Source organism: Tachysurus vachellii, chromosome 8, assembly GCF_030014155.1.
Source record: "Tachysurus vachellii isolate PV-2020 chromosome 8, HZAU_Pvac_v1, whole genome shotgun sequence".
NCBI lineage: Eukaryota > Metazoa > Chordata > Actinopteri > Siluriformes > Bagridae > Tachysurus > Tachysurus vachellii.
The window spans coordinates 16771807-16798899 of record NC_083467.1 but is presented as its reverse complement, the minus strand read 5'-3'; the positions used below and the strand labels follow the sequence as shown (position 1 = coordinate 16798899).

Here is a 27093-nt window from a genome sequence, read left to right as displayed (position 1 = left end):
TGAACGAGTATATAACTGTATTTCATGCAAGTTATATTCTCACCACATGCCTGGTGTTCTTGGAACAGGCCCCAGATCCACCATGACCCTGACCAGGAAAAAGTGTCTAGTGGAGATAAACGAATTAATAAGATTATCTTAGCAAACCCTTGTTTGTTGATTCTCCAAAGATTAGTGTATATTCTAGCTGACAGATGTTAACGATGTGATTTTGGAATTAGCCAATGAAATTATCTGGTTGGAATTGTTATCTAGCATCATGGCTAGTATGGGATTTTAACTACAGTATTGTTGTACAAGCTTCTTGTACAGGTTTGTTTGACTTGTGTAGTTCATAGATGTAAACTATACTGACAAGACTAGAAACAGCCTGCTGGAGTCATTAGAGTCATTTTCTGCACAGGGTCACAAGGAATGAGGAAACAAGGCACCCTGGATGCGCACCCATTCACACAATACAGACCATTTAGAGTTGTCAATCAGTTTACAATGGAGGTATGTTGGGGACTGGAGAAAACCCCTGAAACACAGGGAAAACATCTGCACACACAGGGTAGAGGAAGGGATCAAACTCCCAACAACCCCTGAGCCATAAGGCAAACATACTAACCACTATGCCACCATGCCCTTAGAGAACATGTCACTTCAGATTGGGATTCAACTACAGACTTCAGAAGTGTGCACCTTCTAAGTAAATAAATCAGAAAAGTGCACTGGAAAAAAAGGACAAAAAAAAAACAAAAACATGACTTTCTTTGGTTGGAGTTTTGGGCAACAAGCTGTCATGGGTAACAGTTAACGTCTTCCTGTTCACTGGACAATGTCTATCTTTAATTTTATTATTAATACTTTGTATGCGGTAGCTTTAAGAATTCTCTCCACCGGAATTAAGGGGTCCAAACATTTCAGCTTGACAATGGCCCTGTGCAAAAAGTGAGTTCCAATGACAGCATTTTGCCACGGTTGGAGTTAAAGAACTCAAATGTCCTGCACAGAGCCCTGACCCCTAATTAAACTGAACATCTTTGGGATGAATTTAACTGAATGAGCACAAATCCCCACAACCACACTCCAAAATCTAGCAGCAAGCCTTCCGAGGAGAATGAATCAAAGGGCAAGCAATTTTAACAAAAAAAATGAGATTAAATAAAATATGATCGTCAAATGTCAGATGTGGGTGATTTCCAGGTTTCCACAAATATTTGGCTCTATATTGTTTGTTATTTGAGGTAGGAGATGAATTAATATTTATTTTATTTTGCATTATTTTAATTTTAACTACATTTGATGTTTATTCCACTTAACCCCTTAAACATCAAGTAGGACCCTTGTTTTGTTTTCAGCTTGACATGTTGTAGTCTTACCTTTATTTTTCCTTGTTTTCTTTTTTCTTTTTTGCATTGACAAAGCTAGCCTTCAGAACATTATAGCTTTCAACCACAGTGACTTTTCTGGGTCAAACTTGGTTATATCCAACATCTAAACACAACAGCAGTTCCTGTTTGTTCCAACCCATTCTCTCTCACTCATTCATTTAGCAAAAACTGCTGTGTTTTCAGTCAATGCAACTTCAAGCACTGAACAGTCAAATCCAGGGTTCAGCCAACTGTCACAATATTTATGCAAGCTTAAAATATGAGGTCAGGACACAAATTGTTATAGAACTGAATAAACACGTCGGCCTACGCCGAAAATAACCGAAAATCAAATATCGGACTTTTGACACATGCTGTTTTTCCATCTTTTTTTCCAAACTGCAATGTTGTTTTCCGCCAAACCTTTAGAGTTGTGTATCTGGAGACATCTTCACATATTATACCCTGCCTCAGTAAGCTGTCTTTACTCATTGGCAGCATGTTTGATGTGTGATGTTCAGGGAAGCTTCTGCTTTCTTTCATATGTTAAAGTAATCACGGCATTGGCGCAGTGACCGGTAAACGTGCGCTGATGTGTTCACACAAGAGGCTGCTGCAGGCATTCTGAGAGTGGTGTGAGGTGAAGATGCACAAACTGAGACTGGAAAAGCACTTTAGGTTTCTGAGCAAGAGAAAAAGGGTGCAGATGTAAACAATGTTCTAAACTCAATATAAAAATGAATTGTTCAACTATATCCAAATCCTCTCTTTCTCTATCTAAAAAAACTTTGGGTAAATTTTGTGTGATTCAGTGTGAATTTTGAGAATGGTGTTAAAATTGACAGTATACATACAAAGCCAGTGTTAGATTATATTAACTTTGTATAGCGTTAAGTGGCAGAACGGTTGCAGCTCCTGGGCCCCTGGTTTAATCCTGAGCTTGAGTTACTGTCTGTTGAGTTTTAAATGTTCTCTGTGTGTCCATGTAGGGTTCCTCTGGGTTTTCTACCATCCTTCTTCTTTCATTTCTTTCTCCTACAGTCCAAAAACTAAGAAGTATTTGAATTTAACTATGCTAAATTGCCCCAAGTGTGAATTTGTGCATAACATGATGCACTGCAATGGACTGGCATCCTGTCCAGTGTATTCCCACATTGTTCTCAGTGTTTTTTCTCATTACATATAAATATAATTTAAATTTAATTGTTGTCATTTTTAATTATAAAGTTTTTTTTTTTATTTTTGTAAAGCCAATGTCCATTGTTAAAAGTGCTATGCAAATAATATTTTATTGAATTGAATATTCCTGGGAACCATCAGGACCCTGACCAGGATAAAGCTCTTACTGAATTTGAACAAATGAATAAAAACATTTTATGTGTCACTGCATTTCACTCTTATGAAATCACATCCTCTGCAGTATTTTTAATGTGCGATTGAGTTGAGGCTGTCAGTCTCTGGTCGGTCTCTCCCTCCTGACCTCCTGCATTGAGAGAACTGCTTTCAACGAAAGCCTTACATAAGGTAGCGATAGCAGTCGGATGTTCTCTGATGCGTGGGAAGATGGGAGATGCTGGGTGAGATCTCGGGAGAACTTGCAGTCTGGAGTCTGCATTCATGTTTTAGTTCTAAACTGAGTCATGGTTTACCTGTATGTCCACATAGGTGTGTGTTTTGTGTTTGTGTGTATTTGTGCAACCGTGTAAAACAGTCTATCAGTGTGAAATCTTAAAGTCGAGGCATGATCATTAAATAATAATGCTACCCAGTGGTTTGTGGATTCACAGGAGAAGACTGATATGTATATTGTTCCATACAGTTTATTCCCACTAGGTTTCTGCTCAGCAGCACACAGAGCTACCACAGCAACACTGCAGAGAGATGAAGGGAGGAGGTAGAAGATAAGAGAGACGTGAAAACGTGCGAGTGGCAGAAGATGGAAAGACATTTTAAAGCAGAAAAGATGTTTAGAAAACACAAACAGCCTCCATATTAACCATATTAACAGCAAATGGGATGTGAAAAACATCCATAGGATAGAGCCTAGAAAATACATTGTTACTCAGAGAGTGTACTGGGATTCTTCACATAACAACACAGGAAGTTCAGCCTCTCAGTGAGAATTTTTCTTTATATGGCTTAATGTTCAGGCTTGAATAATGCTGCAGAAGAATGTGCTATGGCTTTATTCGATTTGCAGACCACAGCAGATAAAGTCAGCAATGATATTCTGCTTGCACTGCTTTCCATATGGGCCCAGCCCATCATTCCCAACCGTTATTAGACCATGGCATTGGGCTTAAGGAATTTGTTGGCCAGTATTTGTCAGTGACTTACGGGTGTCACCGTCTCCTGCTTTGTTGCTGCTTCACCTCACACTACAGGCAGGAGAGATTCACAGCCATTGCTGAACATTATAACTTAAACAAAATGAAATTAAAAAGACCAAAAACTCATATTTGATGTACTCTCTGTTCTATTTGATGTTCATCAAACTTAACTTGAGTAAGAATGTAATTGGATGCCATTTTCACATATTAAAAAAAGAAAAATATACCATTGTACCCACTGTCTTATATTATATTTCCTTATTGTAAATGAGCAACTTATATTGAACTCATTTATACAACTGAGCAGTTGAATATTAAGAGAATTGCTCAAGGGCCCAGCAGTGGTAGCTTGGTGATTCTGGGATTTAGAATCACAACCTCCTGATAGTAGGGCAATGCTTTAACCATTGAACTTTTGCTTCCCACACACCCACCACATTTATACAGTAAATTAAATTAGTATTTCTATTTACTATGCACTTGCTATAGTTTTTATACGGCATGTCACGCTAGCTAAAATCAAGTATTTGGTCTGCAGAACATTTCTATAAATAAATAAATTAATATCTATTTCCAGGTTTCCTCCGGGTACTCCGGTTTCCTCCCACGGGCCAAAGACATGCATGGTAGGTTGATTGGCATCTCTGGAAAATTGTCCCTAGTGTGTGATTGCATGAGTGAATGAGTGTGTGTATGTGACCTGTGATGGGTTGGCACTCCGTCCAGGGTGTATCCTGCCTTGGTGCCCGATGATGCCTGAGATAGGCACAGGCTCCCCGTGACCCGAGGTAGTTCGGATAAGCGGTAGAAGATGAATGAATGAATGAATATCTATTTCCAAATTTCTTCATTTTGAAAATCATGGAATTGGCATCCATGACTTTCATTTCACTTATGAGATTATACACCCAGTTGCTTCAGCTCTGTCCTTAGAGCTAAAGTAAACAAGCAAGCAAGCTATGTTTAGAGCAAAGCACACTTGCTCTAAACAAGAATGAGTTTATGTAGAAATATAGAAATGCATATTGGTAAAAGTGAAGCAGAGCATGCTATAGTTCAGCATTTTTATGTGCAGCTAGATTTTCAGCGTCCTCAGAGTTTGAACCCATCGTCCCACTTTAAAGTTATCTTTGTATAATGCAGTAAGTGAAAGAGTGGTCTTGTGTTGAGGAGTTAATAGGAGGTAATAGGATCGATCCATAATGAGATCAATGCACAACTGCATATCCACTGATGCTGCTAATGATATGAGTGTGTGTGTGTGTGTGTGTGTGTGTGTGTGTGTGTGTGAGAGAGAGAGAGAGAGAGAGAGAGAGAGAGAGAGAGAGAGTTGGGCGATTCTTTTTAGCATTAGTGCAGCTAGTGGTTTTCTGCTGCAGTTACAAATGGTGTTTTTCCTCCTCTTATTCTTCACAGTCAGCTTGTTTTTAGAGAACATGACACTAGTCAATAGAGTGAAAGTGCTGATGGGAATCTCTGCATTACAAGTGCCACCATAACTCAATATCTCAAAACATGCTACCAACATTGCTACTATCCAGCTTTCTCTACTAGCTACTAGCTTTCTCCTAGGCTGTCTCACCTTCTCTGTTCTCATAGTGGTGTAGATGTGCAATATGAGTCATGTCTCATGTGTGCGTAGAAGGTTAGCTTCTGCTTGAGCGGTTTCTCAGGCTGGAAAATCACTGGGCATGAAATGGCACCTCTGCAATAATTTTCAACAAATACCAGCATCACAAACTTCATGCTTTAACTTGTCAAATTGCTTTAGGGTCATAAATGTAATGCTAGACTGATGCTTATATATAATGCATAATATTCTCCAAAGGGAATTATCCCTAACATTAAAAAGATCATGTGACCTCAAAGAGCATTCAGACATGGCCTGTAATCTGTAACACATCCCGAGAATGTTTGAGTGCATGCGCACTTTTGTTTTTTTGCCTACAGTGTCTCATAACCTTTACCTCAACATTGATATACACTCATGAGAGAAGCTTTTCCTCTTAGGGAAAAGAGAAAGCAGGTGGGCGGCTGGAATGAAGAAATGAAGAGAAGAACAGAGCTGCATCTTTTATCCCTCATCCCTCTGCCCAACATAGTCACGAGTGGGTGGTGTGGAGGCACCACAGCCAGTTTACACCCCCTCCTTTCTCTCACTTACACACACACACAGTGTACAAGAATCTCTGATTATCTTCTGATTATACAGTCTACCAATTTCTACACTCTTGCTACATTATTGCTCATATATATTGCTCGTTTTTTTCAGATACAGAAGTCTCCATTCAAATGCCAGCTACACAAAACAAATGTTTAATAAAGATAATTTATTCCAGTGCTTTTATTAAGAATTGTGTAGTTATGAGTCTTTGATTCACCCTTCTACTGAGTGGATTTGGTTATTTGAGGTGCACCCTTTCCTGACACAGGTGTAAAATTGCGCAGTCTGTTGTGTAATCTCTGCAGAATAAACAACCGCATTTGAAAGGAGAGCTCTGAAGGATGCCACCTTTCCAACAACTCAGTATATAAAATTTTCACAACTGCTGCAGCTGCCTGGGTCAACTGTAAGTGACGTTATTATAAGTGGAAGTGTTTAGGAGTGACAACGGCTGGCCACACAAACCCACAGGAGGGTACCACAGAGTGCTGGAAAGTTTAGTGTGTTACTTAGTGTGTTAATGGAGTTACTTCAACTTCTGGAGGAGCTAAACAACATGGGTTTTTCATGGTTGAACAGACAGAGACCAGGCTAAGACCACAAGTGCAGTATCAAGTGGCTATTAGACTACTGAGCAGATGTGAGGATCATTTTACAACCCAGAATAAAGATATCTAAAAGCTTTTGCTGTTATTCACATACCCGGTATAAAGTAAAAAAGGATGTAAGTATATTGTCTTTTTTCCTCCACAAAAAAATGCCTGTTGATTTAGATCCCCAGTAAGCAAGCTGGAGGTGACAGTGTCAAGGAAAACCTGCTTGAGACAAGATGAGTAAAAAACCTTTAGAGGGAGCAGATTAAACTGGGAACTCGTTTTTTTTTTTGTTTGTTTGTTTTTTTGAGTGACACTGGATAGTGGGATTATAAATCATTGATTATTATATTTCAATTGGTCACCAAATTAGTAAAATGATCTTTTGCATCTCCTTGCTTATCTGCTTATCTTTACTATCTTAAGTATGGAAATCTCTGCAAGTGAAAAGTAAATTCTAATTCAAATTTATTTCTATAGCACTTTTTACAATTGACATTGTCTCAAAGCAGCTTTACAAAACATAAACAGAGAACAAAAGGTTAATATAAAGATTAATATAATACAAAAATTCAAGATGAATATTAGATATATTTAAATGTGTTTGTATTGATCCCCAATGAGCAAGTCTGAGGTGACTCAGGTGACTGTGGGGAGGAAAAACTCCCCTAGATGGTAAAGGAAGAAACCTTGAGAGGAACCAGAGTCAAAGGGGAACCTCATCCTCATGTAGGTGACACTGGAGGGTGTGATTATAAATATACAGTCTGATAAATGTTGTATTGATAAGGAGGTTGTTGTCCTCAAAGACCACATGGAGTTGGCGTCCTCCACATGGTTGGCCTTATCACAGTGAAGGTCCAAAATCTTCATGACACAGAAGACAATCGGAGCTGGTACAATCTCTGGATGCCTCGGGATGGGTAGAGAGTGAGAAGCCACGTGGTATATCATTATGAATTAATTAACACAAGTTGCCTAAATAGAGTCTTATTAACTTTGTATTGCACCATTACATGATTGCTTATATATTTAATACATTGGTGATTAAATATACTGAGGTCATTCAAGAAGTTACATCCAATTAATGCTTGAATCTTATTTTGTCTAGAAGTTAAAAAGCAGAAATGTTCATTCTTGAGCTTAAGAATGTATCCAGTGACCTGTTGCCCCTTTGTTGCTCTAAAATCACAGAGTATACCTTGGATTTGTTCGGAAGGCAATTTCATTTCATTTTGTGAGAAGTGGAGGTGATGAGAGTGAGCATTCAATCATCACTCTTCCACACTCCAGCGAACTGTGCTCAGGTGCAAGCCTACATTCTGTCACTCAAATCAAAATGGTTTCCTGTAGGAAAAGGTCCACGGTGCCAGTTTCCATTACCAAGATGCCAAGTGAGTTGTTTCCAGATGACACTGTAAAACCTCCAGCAGCAATAGACAATAACAGCTACTAGCTGATTTGTTCCATTGAATCTCCCAAGGCACTTCAGTTATGTGTTAGGTTTTAAGCTTCCTTTGTCTGCTGAACTGGTGTCACTTGAATTTAATTCTTATAATTTATCTTTTTACCTACTGTCATGTGGAGTGAAGCTGGAATGACATTGTGCGTCTGTTTTGTCCTCTGTGTGTGGATACTCATTCACATAAATGTTTTGCGTCCTCTGCTGGTAGGTGGTAGGAAGTGCAGCTGTTGTTTCACTCTAGCTTTCACTAGTGGAGCCATAAAGTCTTAAAGAAAGAGCCATAAAGACTTTGTGATCCACTATTCATCTAAATGGTTGCTCTTGAACGCCAGCAATGCATGAATAAAACTTTAATGTGCTCTGCCATGTCCTGTTTTGCTAACATCTTTATTTCACTTAAATACCACATACTACCTTACAAAACATCAAAAATGAACTAAAGGATGTTCTCCCTGTGTGTGTCTTTGTGTATGAGTGATACTTGAGGTTCTGAATCAAATAAAGCCGTGGATTGGTGGGAAAAAAAACAAATCAACCACATTTTTACATTGTTTAAAATCATGATAGCATGTTTTACACTTATTATTTATGAAAAAGATATAGAACTAATATTGTTCTATCTGTAGTATTAATTCCATCCTTTCACTATCACTGTGATAGAATGTCTATTAATTCAGTCATGTTCAGTAGCATCCTTTTCTTGGTCAGTGTCATGATGGATCCAGGTACTATCAGGAACACTGGGTACACTGTGAAAATACTGAATTAGCTATATTCCATCACAGGGCACATTAATGAAAATAAGATCTCCTCTTTTCCCCTTAAACAACAGCATCCGGCTGCCTTGTTACCTTGCAGGATATGACATCTGATACTCTTTCATATTAATGAACATGGCATTTCCTTGTCCTACAAGTTTCTTATTTGACTGCCTCTCTCATAGACTGATGAGCATTCAAAACCGGTTACTCAGGTCACTTTTTGTCTGGTCCTCACAAGATCCCGGTCCCTGTGAACATCTGACGACAACTTTGCCAAGACAGGGACATAGACTGTAATGACTATATGCCTGGATTAATGGAAGAATAATAATGATGATATAATTATTATTTAAATATAACATTTAATGATTACACCAAGTTTTTTTTACAGAAATGTAAATCTTAAGATAGATAGAGAGAGAGAGAGAGAGAGAGAGAGAGAGAGAGAGAGAAAGAGAGAGAGAGAGAGAGATAGCATGATACATTTTAATCCAGTTGGAGGAATCAACACATACAATTTTATACAAACGGATTCAGACATGAATTGATGCTTTTCTGCATGATTAGAGAGAATCTGGACACACTGCAAGATTATACTCGTTGGATTGCCCTGTATAAAAAGCTGAAAACGTTTCATGCATTTAAAATATGTTTAGAAATTCAAAATCTATGCAATTAAAAATGATAACCCTAGTTAACCCCAAACCCGGCATTGTGACATTTAAAAAATGTTTATATATAAGTTTAAATGAATGTTACTACAGAGGCTAGAACTCTAGAGCATGTTTATGATAATAAATCACTATTACACACACACTGATAAACCATAAAATTTGAAAATTAAAATTAAAACATGCATAATATTTTGTAGGTTCTAATAAAACACCTCTGATCCATCAAGACATGGACTCCACATGACCTTTGAAGGTGTACTGTGGTATTTGGCACCAATATGTTAGCAGCAGATCCTTTAATACTGTAAGTTTGAGGTGGGACCTCTATGGACCTCTAGTTTGTCCAGTACATCCTACAAATGCTTGATTGAATTGAGATCCAGGGAATTTGAAGGCTAATTCAACACTTTGATCCCTGAAATAGGCTACTGCTATTAAAAATGCCTTTGCCATGAAGGTCTGTAACACTGTTTAAGGTAGGTGGTTTATGTCAAAGTAACATGAATGCCAGGACCCAGGGTTTCCCAGCAGAACATTTCCCAGAGCATCACACGGCCTTCTTCCAATATTCACATGCCAGTGATTTCAATGCTATGGCTGATCTGTGTATATGCATGCTTAGCAGGTATGTGGTAGCCTAGTGGTTATGGTCTCGAGCTCCTAATCAGAAGGTTGTGAGTTTGATCTCAGGTCCACTAAGATGCCACTGTTGGGCCCCTGTGCAATTTTAAAATAAAAGTGTTTTGAATGTGCACTATGAGCATAGTGTGAATAAGTCCTGGAATAACCACTGGAGAATTTAAGACTTGCAGTTAACAGTTGTACCTAAATAGTTCTTAGGTACAAGTCTACACCATCCAAGTGAGAATATTCACTGAAACTTGGGTGACATTTACGCATAACTGATTTTGGGAAGTGTAAATATTTTGGGTAAGTATACAGGAACTGGCCACAGCAGCAGAAAATGTGTCATAAAGCTACCCCCCCTTCACTTAAGTCTCAATTCCTCAAAAACAAACATAAAACTAATTAAAAACATTTCCATTACATGGCAAAAATGCAAAACTCCATATATATATATATATATATATATATATATATATATATATATATATATATATATATATATATATGTGTGTGTGTGTGTATATATATACACACACACACACACACTTTAAATAAGTAAAAATATATATATTTAGGTTTTTTTAGTTATTTAAAGTGTTTATCAAGAACATGTAAGAGGTCCATAACAAGAGGTCCATATATACAGTTTAGATGAAGCACATGACATGCATTGCTAAGCAGTAAACAGAAGGATGTGTTCTCACCATGGCCGCTAGGTGTCAGTATAAACTCCTGCTATGTGAGACGGCTGTAATTCCAGCACCCGCCGTTATTAGCTCTGTGTGGTTGTGCGTGGCGGCGCTCCTGCTTACTGCTGCTTGTGTCTCCACGGGGAACCGGCCGACATGGCGACCGCCACAACGCTACTCTCTGCAGCCAGCTGCATCTGAACCAGGCTCTGCTTTTATTCAGGCTCGGGCAGCATTCGACCTCGGAGCCTTTATTTAAACCAAACAAAACACCCAGCGCCTTTAAGGGGTGGAAACAAGCCGAGGTGGTCGGTGCGCTTTGTACCCAAGGTAAGTTGTGTCTGTACCTTTAATTGTCCTGAACACAGGCGGCTGTGGGAAACTTGTTTGAGCGAGATTAAGGTTGCTGGTGTGTGTAAACCAGAAGAGGTTTAGTTAGTACGGTGTGTGAGTCTGTATTTGAGTTGAGAGGACATGTGTAATGAGAGTCAGTGTGTCAGTTCTGCCTCCTGACTTGGGCAGGAGCTGTAGGAGCTGTAGGAGCTGTAGGCAGCCACGTCTCCATTGAGCACTGCAATAGGTTCCATATGAAGTCGGACGAGTGGAAAGACGCAGCTCTTCTTACTTTTCGACGCTAAAACACGACATCCTGTAAGTCCTTGGTTTGTATTTGTTCCGCGGATGTTCCTTCGGATGACTGCAGGATACAGTGTCGCTAAAATGACCCCGAACTGTTGCTTGTGTGTTAGTGTATTACTACAAAGGCTAAACGCACAGGTAGTGAATAGGCAGATGTTGTTGTGTTTATGTCGGGTTTAGTGTCATTCACATGTAGCTCCAGGTTTGTCAATGCTCACTGTTGTTAATCTGATCTTTGACCCTCTGGACACATCAGCTGTCATCCTAATCCTTGTACTTCGAAATGTTAATTGTGTGTTATTAGTGTATTACATCTTACTGACACTCACTAATACACCACAGTGTTCATGATATATGCATGTGGTCATGTTCATGTGATGTGAGTGGAGATTTCTGTTGTACTTTGTAATGAATTAGTGATGAGTGTAAACTTGATTATTTCTGGCACACGGTTGGATCTAAAGCTAGCTGTGCCACACCCAAACCTGGTCTGTGGAGTGGGTGTTGGGGTTCTGGTGATCATCTGGAGAGAGGAGAAGGAGAAGGTTTAACTCAGTCTGGCTGTTTCGAGCTTGAACAGAGGATCTACTGTTCTTGTACAATCTCCAATACACACATACACACACGCTTGTCTTACTGTCGCTCCATTGACACCATCATTAACGTAGCTCATTACTTAACATTTTTGAGAACCTTTTGGTTCTGACTTTTAGGAGTTTTTTTGGGGGGGAAAAAAGCAGTTTTCCTTCATGAGGAACAGCCAAATGTTCCCACACAGACAAAACTGTCTGATATTAATAATTCCCGGTGTGGATGTTTAGTCCACAAAAACATATAACACACACACACACACACACCCTTGCTGTCTCATGTGGAATTTTCTATGTAAACAACTTCAAAGCCAGCTGGGACAGCAAAGGGGTCACAGCTTTTCCGGCCGTTAGAAACCACTCATGTTTTAATCGGTAGTTTTGTAGAAATATACGTTTCCTTTGCAAATGTTTAGCAGTGATGGGAAACTACTGTTCTACTGTATTCAAATGCGCATATACAGTGAACTGTTGCATTTCAATATACAAATTTGTGGGCAGAATAAACCTTAACAAAAACACCCACAAAACTCAAAATTTTCATACTTTTGATCCTAGGAAGTTGGGAGTTGTTGAGTTTGGAGATCAATCCTAAACTATATACTAAAGCTTTGTTGATGTGAAAATGACTATTGGTGTATCAGGGCAAATACTGGCCTGAAATATTTTTATTGGAATGATTATATTTTCTTATTTGAGCCAGTAACCGCCAGTTATTATATAGTGAATGTCAATCAACAGATCATGCATGTGAACCATTTATACATGATGTCCTCTACAACTTGGCAACAGAGAGCTGCTTCGGTTGCCATGAGGATGTCAGTATTTCATTGGTATTGAGTAATACTTGATATTCTGAGTGTCCTGGGTTCTGGTCTTGGGCAGGAGCTGCATCTTTTCAGAGTGTATGTGAACATCACCTTCATTTTACCTCTGTTAATATTTAGACCTAAATGCTTGCAGCGTGTGGATATTTATAAACAATCAAATGGCAGCCTGTCTGAATATGTTTGTGTGAAACTGGCCAGGTGATCATTAATTCCTGTTCTAATATGTTTAGGTTGTTCATTTACCATTCAGCGCAGAGAGACTGAATATTCATAATGGTACACTGAATATTCATGAGGCTTAATGGGGCTTAACCAAAGAAATGCTGTGAATGTGTAATGCAATGGGCCACTAATTTAATCCTTCACTCAGAGGCAGAACTCTCATTTCTGTCCCGTGCAATGGCTTGATAATTTACTGATTTGGAATAATATCCATTTTTCCATTTTCAGGTCCAAATTAGGAAGGCATCAGGCTGGAACTATAGTGTTGTTACTACACGTGCCATCGTCCTTGCTCTTGCGTCTATCAGTAGTGGCTCAAAGAGTCAGAAACGATAAACTCATCACAAGTGCACGCTGTCCTGATTCCGCATAATGAGACAGTTAGACATTGTCCACTAGTTGTGTACACGGACATGACCCTGTAGCAGTTAAATAAATGGTGATTGGCATTTGCATGTAGATAAATGTACTGGCATCATGAAACAGACTTGGATTTAAAGGCATGTAATATACTGAGATGATAAAGTAAAAACTGCTCTGTTAGAGAGGTATCAGGTTTTTGTGTAGTACAAGTACAGTTAGTTTAAATACATGGACTCTAGATCACAGTGTCTGGCCTCACTCATTCTCTCTGTCTGTCTCTCATTCTCTCTCTCTTTCTCTCTCTCTCTCTTTCTCGCTCTCTCATTCTCTCTCTATCTCTCTCTCCTGCCACACACCCCCACCCCCTGGGCTCTGATGCCCCCCAGCCAGTGGAGGCCTTGTGGTGACATGGCCGGTCAGGAATGTGTGATAAACAGAGTGGAACCGACCTCTGAATCAGACATAGAGGAGAGGCTTGTAGAGAACAGCTCGTCATTCAATTCAGTCTCTCAGACAGAAAGCCTAGGGGTTGACCGTGGTAGCAAGCCCTTTTTCTTACATCACATGTGTTCACATACACGCACATACACAAGACTTACCTTTCTGGAAACCCAGGCTACAGGTCATGTTATGAAGGGTATTGAATTTCAGGAGAATGGAAAAGGGTGAGGTTTTTCTCTTGCAAAACTCATTAAAAGTGGCGCATGAAAGCAGGCGAGACCTATAGAGAGAGCAGTCTTTAAAGGCCAGCCGAGTGTCAGTGATCTTGTGTGTGTCCTGTATGCAACTCTGTTTGTTGCTAGTAATTTGAGAGCACACATAAGATGGTGGCTTATTTAATGGCTGTCTCTTAAGGGATACATTATTCAGAAAGGGAACGCTTTATTCTCCATTATCCTCGGTCTCCTCTGGGTCCTAATGTTCACAGGATTGGTGTGGACTAAACTGATTAGGTGTTTGAATTGAGCTTCATGGAGCACTGCTGAATTTAGCTAATCAAATAGATACGTTTTATTAGCCGTGTGAACTGTAACTTTATACTGACGTGTGGTTAGTGTATGTCAGGGCAAAACTGATCGTCTGTTAACCTAAGCATTATTATGAATGCCTGCATACATCTGGTTTAATGGTTTATTTTTGCTGCAAATGCATGGCTCAGTGGATACCTAGTGCACACAAAAATAGCTCTGTAAAAGGTACAAACAGGTGATAAATCAATGGAATCTTTTTAGGTGTCTGAGCCCAAAAGGGCAAAGGGATGAGCACCAAAATATCTTCCTTCAGTTGGTGCTCTGATGATGCTGGTGAAGAGAGCTCTCTAACCAAAATGAGATGAGATGAGATGTTGATAGTGAAGGCAAAGTAATATAATTATTGCCGTTTTTTTCCATCCTGGACTGTGGACTGGGTCAGGGACTGAGACATCATGAGTCACCATGGACGAGACCAGTCCATTCAAGGATAAAATATTTCCTCATGTGATAAAGTTGATCAGTCAGAATAATGTTGCACTGATCTGCAGTGATGCTTTCTTCTAAGAGGACAAGTGAACCCAAATTTTGCCCCTAGAGCCACCAGTTAGTCCTTTAATTTGTCACTTGTCAGGTTGCATACTACACTTGCAGTAGGACAAATGATGGATGTAAGACAGGGTCAAAAGCAGGCCTGCAGTATGTAGTATTCATTTGGCAGATGATTCATTACAGCACCCGCATCGCGGCAATAGAAGGTGTGTGTGTGTGTATACAAGATGGACATTTCTGTGGCTTGGAAAACAGCTCATCTGCATATCGTGGCCTTTGGATCTATACCTAATGTCTAACAAACAATATATTGTGCAGCTCTCAGGCAAGGTGTGTAGAAATACCTTTTTGGTGGAAAGTGGGTGTACAGCTGAATTCCTTTTCTAACCAATTCTTCATGCCAAATTTAGATTTCATTTAGTATTTTTTTTCAGCTCTGCAGTCTCACCCGCAAAACAAGCTTCCATTTATATCACACGCACATGTTGTGTTTTAATTTCTGAGCTCACATGCTATGTTGTATGCTGTGTTCATCTTCTAGGCCAGTGGAGGGAGTGAGGAAGACTATGGTGGAGCAGGAGCCAACGTCCTCGGCAGGGCAACGGTTGGGTGCCCCGGAGTCACTGGGCATCAGCACACTGGAATCGGGCCAAAGGCCGCCAGCCATGGGCACCGGCCGACACACAGCCATAAGGGTGCGAATGCTGGACGATTCCGAGGAGATATTCGACGTCTCTGTGAGTGGCTCTTTTATATTTCATATCTCCTACTGTATAGTTTCCAAAGTGAAGGGTCTGTAGGGTCAGAGGTTTAGTGCACAGGATTAAATCCTAGCTATATTTCTGTTCCAGCACAGTTCTAAATTAATTACATGACCCCTATTTTCTGTTCCTTTTATTATTACTGGTAGGATTTCTACATTACACATACTTTTGTGAATTTGAATGAATTTTCAGAAGACGTCATTTAAAACCCAGACGAATCAACACTTTACATGTCATGGACATCATTTTATTAAACTGTTGCTGAATTTATTAGGGCCCGAGCACCGAATGGTGAGAAGCCCTACTGTTTTTCCTCGGGTGTATTATTAGGGCCCGAGCACCGAATGGTGCGAAGCCCTATTGTTTTTGCTCGGGAGTATTTTTTATTTTTTTTTTCCCCCACACATTGGCCAGTTGGGGTCCCTTAACATGCTCAAAAACTCAAGAACATATGTCAGAGTCGTGCGACACTAGGTTTCGGCAAAGGCTGGAATACGGGCGTGGCAGGGGGGCTCTGTAGCGCTCCCTGTAATGCAAAAACAAATATTGGTGCACAGATCGGGCAATTATGTACGCACATGTACGAAAGTTGGTACACATATAGATCTCATCGACCCGAACAACTTTCGCGCTCTAAACTATGAGCTCCGCCCAACAGGAAGTCGGCCATTTTGGATTGTTTAATAAGTGCATGCGGTGAACTTTTAAATACTCCTCCGAGGGAATTCATGTGATTGACATCAAACGTTGTGAACATGATGCCGAGACCTTGCACTTGTTAAATTGCGAAGGGATTTTTGATATCTCGAACGGTGCTGCCATGGCGAGGCGACTAACTTATGGCCAATTCAGAGAAACAGGAAGTGTCTTCTATCTAAGGCAAAAAATGTCTTATTGTGATGACACGCGGTGTGTATGTTCGGCCAAGGATTCCGATCGCATCGATGTGCTTATTGTGAGTCCTGGGTATAGCGCCACCAACAGGCCCCAGGAAGTGTGCCAGTCACAAAGGTGGATCTCAAACACCGTTGCCATGGCATCGTGTCAAAGTTTACTTTTATTTCAGGCCTATTTAAGGCTTTTGGCTGCTTAGATTAACTTGAAATTTGACACATACATCACATTTGTTGGCTGTTAAGTGTGGACAAAAAGGTCGGACAAAGGTGTGTCTCTTAAGTGGCTCACTAGCGCCCCCCGTTTGTCTAAAATGTTGGGTTTCATTTACCTACAGTCCCCAGATGGGTCAGTAACAACATAAAATAGTCCACTGATATTTACCCACTTGATGCACTTGCCCACCGTGCATTGTTTTCTGGAAGGCACCGTATAGCGATAAAAAAACGTGCGAAGGCCCGCCATCGTTGCTTGCAGCTATATTTGTTATTTATACTCTCTCACTTCTTACATTGTGCATAACAGTACTTGATGAAATCCTGGTTGGAGAAACATTACTTGACATAACTGTGTTCCTTTTTTGATAGCTGATGAATGAAAACAGATGTTGGGAATGTACGTGTGTGCGCGCGCGCGTGCCCACTGGATGGATGGCCAGAACATGATGGAAAAAACTATCTGCTGCTTGTTGACATAGTAACCGAATGATTTTTTGTATTTTTTTTTTTAAACTTGCCTGTTTGAGCAGGAAGGATAATTATTCTGCCTCAAGAGTCAACACATGCAGCAAAGCATTTACAATCACAGCTTCTTACGCTAGCAGTAACCAAAGCTGCTTCAGACTGATTGACCGTAATTATTTGTTGTCTGAGATTAAATGTCCTTGTTGAATTCTGAGATTGAGAGAGTTTTTTTTTAGTGAAGATACAGTCAAACCCTTGCAGCTGTCTGCATGGTCTGGTGGAAAGATGTGGGTTTGTTCTGTGCCATGAGGTTCAAATCAGCTACTGTGTGTGTGTGTGTTTGTGTGTCTTTCTTATGGGCAAGAACGATGGCCTTTCAGATGTGTTCAGAGGTTTTCCTTTGTGCCAGAAACGAGTGTGTATGTGAGGTTTGCGTGAGGTCTTTCTGCTCTACATCTGATAGTCGTCCTGCTTTTCGAGCCTGATTGAAGTGAGTACACTTTTGGGTTTTGCTTTACTTCCCCAGTGTGAGTTTGCGGTTGAGATGCTTGTCGCTGCTAAATCTGAAGCAGGATCATCACACCGGGTGGAGTCTGAAATCATATGTTTATTTTAGTTGGAACCTGCAATATTGCAATTTTCTCAAACCACTGTTGAAGAAGAGAGGGAGTGAAAGAGCGGATGAGACGGGCATTAGAGCGGTAGAGAGGGGATGGGAATTTCTGCAGCCCTTTTTCGTGTGTGTGTGAGAGAAAGAGAGGGGTAGAGTAGAAAAAGCCTTGGCCGGAGTCGCATTGAGTAAAACTGTTCATAACACACAGCCTGATGTCCAGCTTGCGCACACACTTTTTTTTTTTCTTCCCAGCATTCTCATTCCGTTTACTGCACAGATTAATGCATTTTGGCTTCACCACTTGGCTATGATTAGTTCTAGAAGAATAGCTTCAGTAATTTTAACACAGAACATCCCATAGCATTTCTGTGCTCTGAAAGAGTCTTCTTCCTCATTCAGAGAGAGAGAGGAACTCGGTCAGTTAGTAAAAGAAGTTAAAAAAAAAATGTAACATCCAGACTTCATGCCCAAGTTGTGTTCTATAATGAGTAAACATGAGCTGTAAAGCATTCAGTATTACCAAATGTCCTGCTTTATATATTTCGATATCATTTATGATGATCTATTCTTTTCTGATTCATTACATTACTTTTCTTACTTGGCCTTAGTCTCAAAACTCCATTAAGTCTAAATATGTATCAGATATCTGTCTATGTTACATGCTATTTTAAATACTCTTTTATAAAAAGTGTCTCCATACCTGGCCTTCTTATTACAGTTAATAATGCTTTCACACTGGAGGTTTAGTCTGAAACAGATCACGGTTTGATTGAATAGTGAGAGCAGTGTGAAAGCTGCCATGTTGACCGGGAATCATGTGGAATCTGACACAACCTGTAGGAGGTGGTGTGAGTTCGATGGCACTGGGACTGAGCCGCGGTTCCCGTAAGTGAACACAGCTCGTACTCGGGTGAACACTCGATCAGGAGATAAACTAACCTGTTCATGTGATTTAGCTGATGACGCCATCATTAATTTGCACAACACGTGTACAGCGAGTGACAGGGGAATGTTAGGGGACTTGAGATAGGAATCCTTGAAGATCGTGTTTCACACTGCTCGTACTTTAGCCTGGAGTTAACAGTTAATCCTGAATATCCATAATCTGATGTCTCACACTGTACATTCCTAACCCCTGGGTTAATATTCTTCTTCAGAGATGTGGGTGGGTGGAGGACAGGTCTGTTGTTTTAGCTTTTACATCTTTCTAAACTTTCTTGACCTTTTTAAGTTTCTTGTGCTTGACCAGGCATTTGTCAATATCCAGCATCCACTAATTTGTCATGTTTTTGCTTTGTCCTGGTTTTCACGTGATATGAGGTGTGTGGTGTTCAGATTCTGATTGGCTGCCTGTTGCTAAGCGCCTGGCTGTAATGTTTTAACCCCATACCATTTTACACTCTTCATATTTGGCACCACAGTGCAGGTTAATACAGCAAAAGCAGTTCATAAGCCAGGTAAAAAGTGCTGCTTATCCAACCTGCTTCCAATTTCCTAGTGTGAAAGCTAAAGTGACTGACCTGGGGACTGACTGGTCGTTCTGTAGAAGAATAGAGCTCCAAAGTTAAATACAGATTTCCAAAGCCTTTTCCTCTGGTGGAGTTGGGAAGCTACTGTAATGAAGAGCTTTTTTTAGCCATTATAATGTGGTTGTGTAACCGTGTAATGAGTAGTGGTCTTTGCAATGTAGATGTATCACAGGTCTCTCAGGTTCTCTCTCTCTCTCTCTCTCTCTCTCTCTCTCTCTCTCTCTCTCTCACTGTGTTTCTATGTGTGTCTCTCTTTGTCTTTCTCTCCCTCTCTCTGTCTGTCTCACTGTTTCTGTGTGTGTCTCTCTCTCTCTCTCTCTCTCTCTCTCTCTTTGACTCTCTCTCTCTCTCTCTCTGACTCTCTCTCTCGCTCTCACTCACTCACTCACTCACTCACACACACACTCTCTCTTCTCTTTTTTTGTCTGTTTTTGACCAAGTCCAGTGATTTTTAATCGTTATTTTTACAGATGCCACAGTTTTGAGGTCTGTTAAGGGAAAAGCTTCTGTTTGCAACCCACTGAACAGATTAATTCCCCTGCATTAGTCTCCTCTGTCCATGTTAAATCAGTAGTGGAATGCGAGCGACGGCTTCCTCCCCGTCTACCTGTCTGTCTCTGATTCTCTGTGGTTTTGCTTCACATGGAGCTGCACAGATGTTGCAGAAATGGTAATTGTGACTGGGTGTTTTTTTTTGGCCCCAAAAACTAGCTCTGTGTTGTGCTTTGTGCTCTGCAGCTGCACTTGCGGCCAGTGCGTTTGCGGAGCCAGCTGTTTAGGTATGAGGTTGATGTCGCATGCGCGCAGGTTGTTTACCGGTAGTATTTAGGCAAACAATGAATATTTCATTAATATTGATGAATATTTTATTTTGTAAATCTGGTATGGCTCACACTGAGCTGAGCTTATCAACATGGATAGATCAGCAGTGCTGAGAATTCAGCTTTCATCCTTCTGATCAGTTTCCTTACAGACTCACTGAAATGTCCAACTCCACATTTTGTTCACAAAGTGGAAAAGGACTCGAGGTTGTGATCTGGAATGTTATCAATCCTGGTTTGATGTTATTATAATGCATTATGAAGCACAGCTGATGTAATGCTGTCAATTAAATTAATTGAGATTATGTTAAAGCAGAAGAACTCTGACAATATTTGTAGAATATAACTGATATTCTTTTTATTAAATTATTTAAGTGAAACAGTTTTGAATTATTATTATTATTATTATTTTTTGATGTAAATATAACATGACCTGGCATGTTGTGCTACTTGAATAATCAACAAGGTGGTGTAATGTGGCTGACACAAAATCTATTATTTTCTCATAATTATTTTCTCAATTATTTCTTGTCGTTCCTAAAAGTCTTTCATTCCTCTTTTGTTACAGCAGTTTTCCATGTCTTTTTTTAATATAATTTTTGTTCTTTTATTTGAAGTTTAAGCTGGGTAAAGAATGACACTTCATACTTTTAATTAATTTATGGTCATATCCAGGTGGAATGTCTGTGAAACAAGTTCTAACAGGTTCTTGTTATAACAGCTATAATCAGCCGTCCCACTCTTATTTTCTTTTTCGTATTTAATAAGACAAAACATATGCAGCCTGTCATGTTACAGAGAAACCGCAAGAGCAACGTCGTCTGTCTTGAAGATTCTCCTGCAGCGGAAAACTTAAAGGTGCAGCGTTACTGCTGTTACACAGAGCTGCCAAAGCAGAGAGCGAGTGAAAGACGGAGGGATGTGTAGAGGGGATGGGAATTCAGACAGCTGCCTTTCTTTGCTGGGAGTGAGGAGATGCTGAAGCTTTTCATGGTGTCATTTTGTGGAAAAGAGTTTTTAGCACATTTGTAGAATCTGTTTGCAAAAACACTCATCAGAACCTAAACCTAATAACAAAGTCTCAGTAAATTAGTTCATACTTTAAAAAAAACAAGTAGTATTATATACTTGTGATTTGGCAGGACTACAGTCAGAGCTGATGTTATTAAAAATTCATCAACTTCTGTGCAGTCAGATTGATTGGCCAATTGGAGTAATAAATAAACAGTCATTACTATCTTTCAGCATCGAATTAATTCTCCACAAACACATAATTATTGTCAGTATTTCAACTGCACTGTCTCACCCATCTTACATTTAATCACAGCCAAATCTTCAAAGATTTTACGTTATGTCTATCATGAGTGTCATGATATATTGTCAGAGCGGAGGCCTTGATTTTTCTCACTGTAATTTTATAAGCTGTTGCTTTTAATGCCACTGTTTCACTTTTTTCTATAAATGGCAGTTCTAGGAAAGTGTACAAGTAACTAAATCTATGGTAAATTGGCAGGATTACCAGAGCCCACAAGTTTCAAACCTTTTATTGAGAGCTTTTTCTGACACAGGGACCATTAAAAACCCAGGTTTTGTCTCTGTGGAATGTTGACATGTGCCGGGGGACCGTCAATAAAAAGTAGCTCGTGTCTAACTTGGACTAGCGACTGTATGTTCTGATCTATATCTTCCTTGTTTTTTTTCAGCCAGCTCTCAAACTTTCCTTTATGCTTCAGCAGCTGGGCACAATCGACTGTTTCATTCCTGAAAAACTCTTCTGTGTTGTGCTGTTAGTGAGAGTAAACAGGTTGGGGAGCTGGGTATGGAGTACTGGCCTTTTCCTAGTCCCAAAGAATTAGATATTTAATAAGTGGAACTGAATTTACAGAGATGGCAGTATATAGGGTTGATGTGTTTGATGTTAGATCTAAATTGTTTTTAGAGCAGTTCTGCTTGGTTTTTGGATGTTTCACAGATTTATCCAACACCTGTACCACAGCTGCAAGTGACTCATAGACTCTGTTCAGCAGCAGCACAAATTTTGGTTGTCTGGTTTGGTCTACACTAGGCCTAATTGCCCCCTCCATTTAACGAAGATTAGATAGAAGGCTAAAAGTCATCCAAATGAGCAGGAACTGCAAATGGCTGCATTTCAGGCTGAACAGAGCATGAGCAGAATACAAAATAAGACAGCGTTTTCGATATAGTTTACAAACTGTAGTTCATTTCGATTCTTACAGCAGCAAAATTAAATGATATAAATTGTTGTTCAGTGACTTTTAGAGTAGGCCTCACATATAGCCATGTCTTTTCAGAAGCCCTGCTGTCTCATGTGTAACTACTCAAGAATTCAATATTTACATCTCCGGATTATGGCAGGCTGATAATCCAGCAGAAGGGAGCACTGCATTCAGTCACACTTTATTTGCTGGTTGAGTCACATGCATGCTTTTTAATAGTGTGTGTGTCATAGAGTATTCCCAAGGAATCGTACTGGATTGTTTATTGTTGTGGCAGGATGTGAGTGTGGGAGTGGGCGTGGGTGGGTTTATTTGTGTGTTTTGTAAGACTTCTGTTCCACTCAAATGGCAATCACAATGACCATCACAGGACTTGCATGTCTCCGTCTCCTCGGCCCGGCCACAGCTGAATGGGTCAGAGGTTAAGACCTGGGACTCCTGATTGGAAGGTTGTGAGTTCAAATCCCAGCACTGCTGGCACTCAGCAAGGCCCACAAATGCTCAGCAATATAAATGAGATAAATGGAAGTCGCTCAGGAAAATGGCACCTAAATGAAAGATTGTCATCTGTATGGCTAGTTATTTCAGTGGTAACTCGGTGCTTATGCCAGTAAGGTTGTGAGTTCAAATTGCTCTGGACAAGGGCGTCTGCCACATGCTGTAAATGCTCTGACGAGGAGATTAGAGAAACTGATTAGAGAACTGCGTCCCAATTTGCATGTTATCTGAACTAAATAGTGTCTCAGATCAGAATTAGTGTGTCTCATATAGTGCTACTTTGAAAGTTGAAGTTCTCGCATACTCGTTTGCTACACACTCAAAAGTATGTAAGTTTTCACCAAAATAAATTACTTTTGTACTGAGTAGTATAAGTAGGACAATTGGGACACAACATAAATCATTAGTTCTGCTTCCTGTTTTGGTGTTTATCACCTTCAAATGTAAATTTATTTATTTTTTCTTTTTTTTTTTTTTTTTTACTTCATGGCTGTAAATACTGTGTGTTCCTGATCCAGTAACTGGGCTATAATATGAGCTAAATGTTGTGACTCCACTCTAATTAATAACAGTGGAATAAAACTAGGAATCCAGGTCACTTTATTTCGTGTGCTCTCTCACACTCACTCTCTCTCTCTCTCTCACTCACACACACACACACACACACACACACACACACACAGAGGCAGACGAGCAGCCATTGTTCCAGTAGCTCTTCAAATTAACCTCTATCCTGTTGGAGGCAGAAAACTGGGACAGTTCAAAAACAACATCCTTAAAGCCCACCCCCACACCCCCACCTGTTTTCTCACACACACACACATGCATGCACACATGCATTACATGCTTCTTAGTGTGTTAAATGCTATAATCTGTACAGATGGCTCAGCATTCTCTACTCTGATGTAGACTTATTCTCTGCAGACAATTTTTGATTTTCTGAATGAATTTCCCCAGTAATGAAATTCATATTCCAGTGAATACAGTGTGTAATATCCATTCAGTTCACACTAGCACTGATAGTCCTTCATGAGCAGAACTTGAGACTGAATCGTTTCGATTGTTAATGTCTTGCACGGGCCAGATGGGATGTTTCGCGTGTGTGTGGGTGCCGCTCAGAAGACTGATGTCCTCTCTACACAGGAAGTTCCCACTGGGATGCTATTCTTATCCACCGGCTCACGTCTACTTAACTCCAATAACGCCTGAATTCTGGGCCACCGCTTGAGTCTCACTAAGTACACATTCCAGCTTGGAGTAATACCCTGTGCAATATTTCTCACTGAAGAACTGACAGAAATGTGAACATTTGAGTCACAGTCTGTTATTTCCTTGAATTCTTTATTGGAAATAACTTTTAAGGAACCGACGATTCAAATAAAGTAGTTTTCATTTGTTTTTCTTCTTATCGTGCCCTAGCATTCAGCCATTATATTATAATGCATTTTTGAGGGATGTAAATCTTGATGCAGACTTCAGCTTATTATACCTTTTCATGATGGTGCTTGTGAAGAAAAATAGGCACTGCTGCATCAGCATAGCTTAAACTCTTAAAAGGTTTTATCTGTCTCTGTGTGAGAGCGTTATTACACCTGATAACCTGAACTGTGAGTCCAAACCTGTGTCATTATGTGCTGTTCTTTACACAAGAACACTACCACTGTACCACTGCCTTTCTTAACATGGTGGACTTTGAAGCATGGTGAATTTGATGATTTCAAAACGACTGTATTACCAAGCACGTAGTACAGAGTAGGGAGAATTGGGAGAGAACAAGCTACAGAGGAGCCGGGTGGAAATTAGAAGCAGGACGTTTTATTGCATGCTTCTGTCGAGGTCCACTGAGACACATAAAGGGCAATTAAATCTACTAAATAAGAGCCGCTGCCTTCTAAATATGAGCTGTTCTTCACCAGCACTGGATCAGACTGCATTAGATGAGCTGTGTTTCTATTAAGTCTGGGCTATATTCTAGAAATGCATACTGATGGAGTAGAGACACCACCCCGTTGCTTCTGGATGGGAAAGGTTACCATGGAAACATGGTCCTATAGAGTGTGTGTATGAGCTTTAGTGCAAGTATACAAAAAGAAATATAATAGAAAACTAACTAGGCTATTGAAAAAGGGCTTGGCTCAGTTCAATGAGGCTTTATATAACCCCTCCTCTAACCAAAAATGTGTCCGGGAAAATTTCCTCTCTTCTCTCTGTTTCTCTGTCTCTCTCTCTCTCTGTCTCTCTGTCTCTCTCTCTCTCTCTCTCTCTCTCTCTCTCGCTCTCTCTCGCTCTCTCTCGCTCTCTCTCTCTCTCTCTCTCTCTCAGCTCCTCCAATCCTCTTTAAGGACTTCAAGGAATGAGAGATATTGCTCTTTGTGCTTCTTAGTGTGTTAAATGCTATAATCTGTACAGATGGCTCAGCATTCTCTACTCTGATGTAGACTTATTCTCTGCAGACAATTTTTGATTTTCTGAATGAATTTCCCCAATAATGAAATTCGCATTCCCATGAATACAGTGTGTAATATCCATTCAGTTCACACTAGCACTGATAGTCCTACATGAGCAGAACTCTCTCTCTCCCTCTCTATCTCTATACCTCTCTCTCGCTCTCTCTCTCTCTCTCTCGCTCTCTCTCAGTTCCTCCCCTCGTCTTTGACTTCAAGGCATGGGCGATATTGCTCAGCTGGGAGAGTGAAACAATCATTAGATATCATTTGCATTTGGCCCAGTGGCTCTGACCGGTTCTTCTGCTTTTCTATCCAACCAAAGCAGAGGACGCATTTGAATCAGACCTTGTGTCAATATGACACAACAGCTAACAGTACAAACAGAGCTTAGTACTGTATAAAATAATTCCTAGTAAAGCACAGTCCAAGCTGTGGTATCTCTTGCCTTACCACCAAGTCTTTTATTTCTTTTATTTAAAGAAAGGATCATTTTCACATTCTGGAAGTAAAAACATGATGATATATTGCATAGAAGTATCATATTCACAGTGTCAACACAACGAACTGTTCAGGCTTGATTAATCTTAGCAGAGGAGGTTCAGCTTGGATAACGTATCTGTAATTTTCGTACCGTTCCACAGATAAAAAGTATTGACATGTCAGTGCCTGATCATCAGGCTAAATGCTCAACAATAACACCACTAAACACAGTCATGCCTGACTACAGTTTTACTTATATTACCACAACTTCAACATAGCTAGAATGGCTATGTGTTCAGATGAATAGAGAGGGTCATTTGCTCCAGAATTACTACATTTCAGAGACTTGTGGCTTTCTAATGGATTCAAATCTGTTGATCTCATTGGCAATCACTTAAAATACAGACTAGGTCAACCTGGGCTGAAGTCTGTGCTCGGACATGTCGAGGTGTCATCCTGTCACTGTGAATGGCGCTCACGTTACACAGGTAGGATCAGTGTCTGCCTTTATGCAGAAGCAGCTCCATTTTCTGATATTTTGTTAATGGTACAAAATCTCAGATTTTTTTTTCTTTCATGAGAGAGAGAGAGAGAGAGTGAGCAGATTTCAATGATAAAAAAACGGGAAACCTCATTTAATGGTGTGTTTTTTTTTTTTTTGTTTTTTTTTTGGTGCTATCATAAATCAAGCAGGGTCAAACCACAATCAACCCAAAGCCTTCAGAATCTCCCATGATCCTCACAGAATAGCACATTCCCTGGTTCTGAGTTGCCATGGCAACTGATTGTCTGCGTGTACATGTGGGTATTTTTGTCATCGTTCTTGTGGTTTTCATGTCACGTATCCCAGTGCTTCTTGTCTTCAGTTTGCGTTTTCATGTTTGTGTCTGTGTGTGTGTGTGTATGTGTGTCGAAAACGTCTCCAATTGCTACTAACTCGGGCACCAGGAATTGAACGTTACTGACCTCAATCCTCTCCTATCAGAAAATGCCTTGAGCTCTGGACATACAGCCATGTGTGTATTTGTGGATGGCTTCTGAGGGCTGCTGGCCTTGAGTGTTGAAGGATAAGGAGTTTACTTTAATCTGCACACAGTGGATTTATTATTTCCTTGTGAGTGCGTGTGTGTGAGGGTGTTGGGGGCATGTGTGTTTTACTAGGTCGTCATGCTACAGACACATATCTCCTGTGAATTGTTTTTGTGACCTGTTAATTGTAAAAAAAAAAAAAATAAAAAAAAAAGATCACACATTAGCTGTTATTGGAGAATGTGTATAATAAAAGATTCTGTTGCTTGCAGC

General features: G+C 40.0%; 1 protein-coding gene across 3 annotated transcripts in view; it reads left to right on the top strand.

Moving 5' to 3' along the window:
• Nucleotides 1-10779: 10779 nt before the first annotated feature.
• LOC132850250 (FERM, ARHGEF and pleckstrin domain-containing protein 1) overlaps nucleotides 10780-27093 on the top strand; it is a 52244-nt gene continuing 35930 nt past the window's right edge. For 2 of the 3 annotated variants that reach the window (XM_060876618.1, XM_060876616.1), the window contains exons 1-2: nucleotides 10780-10988; nucleotides 15367-15562. In XM_060876618.1, coding sequence (XP_060732601.1) covers nucleotides 15392-15562 — 171 coding nt within the window. In that variant the 5' untranslated portion in view covers nucleotides 10780-10988; nucleotides 15367-15391. Of the gene's footprint in view, nucleotides 10989-11050; nucleotides 11310-15366; nucleotides 15563-27093 lie in introns of those variants that run through there. The other variant, XM_060876617.1, reaches the window with a different exon arrangement.